This window comes from Ptychodera flava, chromosome 21, assembly GCF_041260155.1.
Source record: "Ptychodera flava strain L36383 chromosome 21, AS_Pfla_20210202, whole genome shotgun sequence".
Classification (NCBI taxonomy): Eukaryota; Metazoa; Hemichordata; class Enteropneusta; family Ptychoderidae; genus Ptychodera; species Ptychodera flava.
The window spans coordinates 8,452,690-8,457,828 of NC_091948.1; the positions used below are offsets into that span (position 1 = coordinate 8,452,690).

General features: G+C 37.2%; 1 protein-coding gene across 2 annotated transcripts in view; it reads left to right on the forward strand.

Annotated features, from left to right (window-relative positions):
- The first annotated feature begins 373 nt into the window (after positions 1–373).
- The window catches only part of LOC139121294 (carbonic anhydrase 4-like), a 12,663-nt gene continuing 7,897 nt past the window's right edge, over positions 374–5,139 (forward strand). Inside the window, exons 1-3 of one of the 2 annotated variants that reach the window (XM_070686070.1) lie at positions 374–487; positions 2,398–2,421; positions 4,985–5,139. The exon at positions 4,985–5,139 is cut by the window's right edge and continues 14 nt beyond it. In XM_070686070.1, coding sequence (XP_070542171.1) covers positions 2,410–2,421; positions 4,985–5,139 — 167 coding nt within the window. In that variant the 5' untranslated portion in view covers positions 374–487; positions 2,398–2,409. Of the gene's footprint in view, positions 488–1,752; positions 2,422–4,984 lie in introns of those variants that run through there. The other variant, XM_070686071.1, reaches the window with a different exon arrangement.

Genomic DNA, 5,139 nt, shown 5'->3' on the forward strand with positions numbered 1-5,139 from the left:
AACGCCCTGAGTTTTAGTTTAATGTGCGAATGCAACGATGCTGGCGATAATGAGTCGGTCTACCTGACAGGAACGCCATACATGGAGTGTTTTTGTCGTGTCCGGTGACGAGTGGGAACCGAAAACGCCAGCGTCACCAATGATGTCTTGCTGGCCGCAAAGAGAGGCGTCGTCGCCGACCGCACCGCGGCGATTAGCGGCGCCCTACCCTCCGTTGCTCATGTAGGAGTATGATTACTGATTGCCCGCTTCCTTAGTCACCATATCCGTCACCACATATCGCCCAACTATTGGTGATGTCACCTTTGCTTTGTGAGCTCTTGATCAAATTTTAACCCCGAGACAGACATAAATAAACTACTGATCACCGAAACCACACCATACCTATTTGCGACGTCGAAGTACACTGTAGCTGCCATCATGGCCAAGAAAGCGATCATTTATATCGTCTTTAGTATCATTATCGGATCTAGTACCCTCGCAGCAGGTAGGACAAAGATGATGTCGCAATTGTTTTTTTACATTTCTGTGTGACATATTAATGTGTAATTCATAAATCAGAAGCACATTTTGCCCCTATATTTTACATTAAATTTCCAGATTTCATTGGCGAAAAAAACACTGTCAGCTAAGAATTCAATTTAGGCCAGGTAGAATAAAAGTCTTATTTTAAAAATATTGACGGCTTTTTAATTCTGTCGATTTTTAGTGCTTGTTTTTTCAAAAATGTCGCAAATCGAAGGCTATTACGCTTCGCCATTCCATCTTTTGGTCGTTTCTATTCAGTTATCAATCGTAAATCATTGTTTTTTATTGCATATAATATCATATATATAAATTTAAAAATTATCTGGCCGCTTCTGATGTCTTAGCAAACAGACCCGAACAAAAAACAAAATTCCTTTTCCGGGGCCTAGAGCGAATTGGCGTAAATCTTAGGATAAAATGCACAAATTCCCAGCCTGATGTTTTCTGAATTTGACTACCTGCTAGCTGTAGATTCCCAAAGTTTAAAACATCAACAACATTGGAGGTCAGTATATGTTGTGCGTTTATAGCATCAATCTATCATATCGTGACAGTTGTCCCATACATCACCACGCTGACGATAAAGCAACTCAACAGTGTAAAAATAGACCAGTTGTCTGGCTGGTTTGCAAACATTTCGATGTGTTATATTTCATTGGCATTTTTGAGGATTTCTACCCAGCTAGCAGGGAGTATCTTAAGCGACTGGAATATATTGTAACGAGAGAAAAAACAATTCAAACTGAGATTAGGATGTTAGGTATTAAGGTGCATTGTCATTGACAATGTTTTGAAATTTGTTCATGACACAATTACAGCCTGGTTGAATTGTAGCTATGTATATGTAACTTATATATATATATATATATATATATATATATATATATATATATATATATATATATATATATATATATATATATATATATATATATACATATATATATATATTATATATATATATATATATATATGTACATATATATACAAAAATACACGAACACACACAGCTACCAACACTATATATATATATATATATATATATATATATATATATATATATATATATATATATATATATATATATATATATACATTGTGTGTATAGGTGTGTGTGTTCATGTTTACGTTTGTATTTATATATTTGTAGTGAGTATATTGCACAAAACCCAATCTGGTTGCCAACTGTATCTTATGACAGAAAATCGCCCTGTACACAGAACTGATGTGTCCACAGATCAACGTCTAATAAAACAGAAATATAAAATTGATGCTGCTATGCACTGTAGACACCCTGCACCTGATGCAGTCCTATTTACTGGTCGAAACGTTTTGCTGGTGACACAAAATGTTGTACTATTTCAATCGTTAAGTTCATTAAGTCTTCCATTTTCACAATATATTGTCTCAAAATATGTGATTTAGAATCGGGCTATTAGAATGAAGTTGGCCAAGATCGCTATTTTCTGAGTTGTTCATGCTGGCCATTTCAGAATGTTGTCTCATGTATGAGAAATTTTCCACATTGTTTTTAAATTTGACCGTTGAAGATTATCAGAACCGAAAAAATCCTAAATTATTCTAAATGTAGCAATTGGAGTCGCGTATATGTAACTCGAAGATGTAGTATTACTGCTTTCTTTTTTGTGATCACCCTACCTTGTATGATAATTTTGAATTTTTTAACCGGATGCAGACTAAGGCCCAACGGTCATCATAAGAACTACACAATATGTGGGGCAGCGGCTAAATGGCAAAAATAATGTCAAAGGTTGGCGCCTTTGCCGCCCATACAATCGAGTTAGCGACCCTGTTATCAATTTTGACTTCTCTAATGTGTATTATGGCACTTCTTTCACCCCGTTGCAGATTGGAAGTACTATGGGGAAACAGGTGAGTGTTCGGATTCTGTTCTACGATTTTAATTTGTTAAATACTTGACATCGTACCATCGGCTTTGCTCTGAGGAGACGATCTTCGCTCCCTCATGACGTAGGCAGACCGGTTGAACTCTGAAGTCTTATCAAAACAGGTCAAAAGCTGACAAGCAAAATAGTGGTTCTACAAACGTTGTGACACCATTTTTTTACGAGTATTACGACACAAATCAAAAGACATTATTCGACAACCATTATTTCTACGATCTTCCGACCCATTCAATCTCCTCGTTAGAAACAGTTTCTATTCAAATCTTGGATTGTTGTCGTTCTAGTATCGCCGCTGAGTTCGACTTTATCTCTGCCAGCACCGGTACCTCTCCAACTCTTAACATCTCAGTGAGGCGTGCAGAAATCAGATTGATAGGGATTGCTCGACTCGTTTAACAACGCAGACACACAGACACACAAAGTTGCACACATATTTCAATAGAGTACTTTGGGGAGAAGTGGATTCCTGGCACACATATGCACATTGCATTTGTAATTTTTCACCATCTTATAGTAATCCAACGCTTCAAGCTAATGTATTTTTCATATGACCTTCCAACTGTGACACTTGTGCGCTAATCTTCTTCGCCAATCAACCCCGTTTACATTTTAAACCATTTTATGAGCGTGCAATCCCCGCGGGGATGGCTCCGAAATCGCGGCATTCCTAGTTCGCTACCAACGGATGATATCCAAGCAACCCATCTGCCATCCTCTAGTTTTTCACCTTTGAAATTGTACGTCATTAGGTCATTAAGTACAGGTTTTAGAATTGATATTATGACTCCGTAGTAAATTCAGTTGTCGACACTTCTCTGGGAAGAGCTCTTTGAACTTCTGGTCGTGTCGGGTGACGTCATTAAATATGATGGCGCCATATTAGTGTAAAGAAACTTACCGAAGAAAAATATCAGAGATTTGAATTCCGGAACAAATTTCCCATTTAACTTGGATGAGGAAAGGTGTGTAATGAGGTGGTTATTTATGTTTGTAATTATCATATCGTGATTTATCTGCGTAGATGAGAAAATTATCAGATAACTTGCAAAGTAATTAGTCTCCATAAAATATATTAACTTCACACAGTTTCTATTATCTCGGCAAACGCTTACATCAAATAATCAATAAACAGATACTTTAAATCATAATGTAGTACATGCTCCGAAATTGAAAGACTTGAACTTTTGCTCAAACTTTCCTCAAGGAAACTTTCTACCGTTCTCTTTCAAAATCTATAATAAAGATCGGGGGTCGCCGTGCAAATTTGTGTATTATGGTAAAGAACTACCAAATATTTCCCGATACTTGAAATTCAAAATGGCCGCCATCATCGTGACACTGTGAATGCTGTAAGGAAAAAATTAAATTTACGATATTCACAAAAACAATCCGATGAAAACTTTAGCTACTCCATGAGCTTCAAAATGAGGGCTCACAAACGGTATACAGAGAAAGTATTGTAAAGATTTGAGACACTGAATATCTGTCCTCGAGGCATTCTACTTTCAATCACACTTGCTTTAGAATGAATTATGTACCGTAATGGAATTAAATAAAGTCTTTTGTGGGTGATCAGTTCGTCATCCCCCCCCCCCCCCCCCTTGTGCAACCAATCGACTGGACCATTAGGTGTTACGAAAAACAACCTTTTTGCACTCTGATCGATAAGTTATCTACAGAAACGATCAGTTGCCACAATTAGCCAGTAAACTATTGACAAACTATTTTTACCAAAAAAACTGGTCGACATTGAACTCAATTTCATAGCAGAAATTCAAAAGTCCGTGGCGTGACTGCTAAAAGCGTTGAACCAGGAATGTCCGCTCTGAAGATAAATCCGAGATTGCTATCAAACTCATCATTCATACATCTGGCCAAAGCCAATAACAAGAATAGTATAAATCTCAACCTAAGCGACAGTTAATGTAAAACAGTTTCAGGCAGAAAATTTCTATATGATTATATAATTTACTTTCCAGCTGTTCTTTTGAGCTGCATACTTTCTATTCTGCATACATTCGTTGAAGTTTAAGTTCATAGTAGTAGTGGAAGTAACTATTCTGTGAGAGGCGTGTTTGTTGTATGTTAACGAAGAAATGGTTAATTTATAGTATTTGGTTTGTTTTTCTTTCGTCGGACTGATATTTTCAATGCTTTCATTTTTGCTTTTTAATAAACTTTGTACCAAGACTAGTTTTAGCAGTTAATGGCAAATATTCGATAAAGCATTTTCCTGCCAAACATTAATGACTTTAACAATGACATGAAAACGAAACAAAATGAAAAGAATAGACAGACAGAATTTGCTCATGTGTGAATGCGTGTTTGCTCGTACATCATTTTAAAATAGAACTCACCTACCTACATGCAGCCTAACATTAATCCAACAAAGGTTAATATGTTGCTGTCTACACGTAAAGAGATAAACAGGAAATGGACGAGAGATGTCTCGGCCGTGCACTCGATGTGAATGAATCCGATAAAGGAAGCTTCTGTGTTCACCTTATCGATCTGCTATCTTTACACAGGACCCGAAAACTGGGACGAGTTGTACCCGACGTGGGGGCGATAACCAGTCACCGATCAACATCGTCAGATACGAAGCACAGAGGAAGACGATGGGAGAGTTCATATTCGTCGGTTTCGACGACATGCCAGATGACGCTGTCTTTGTCTTGGAAAA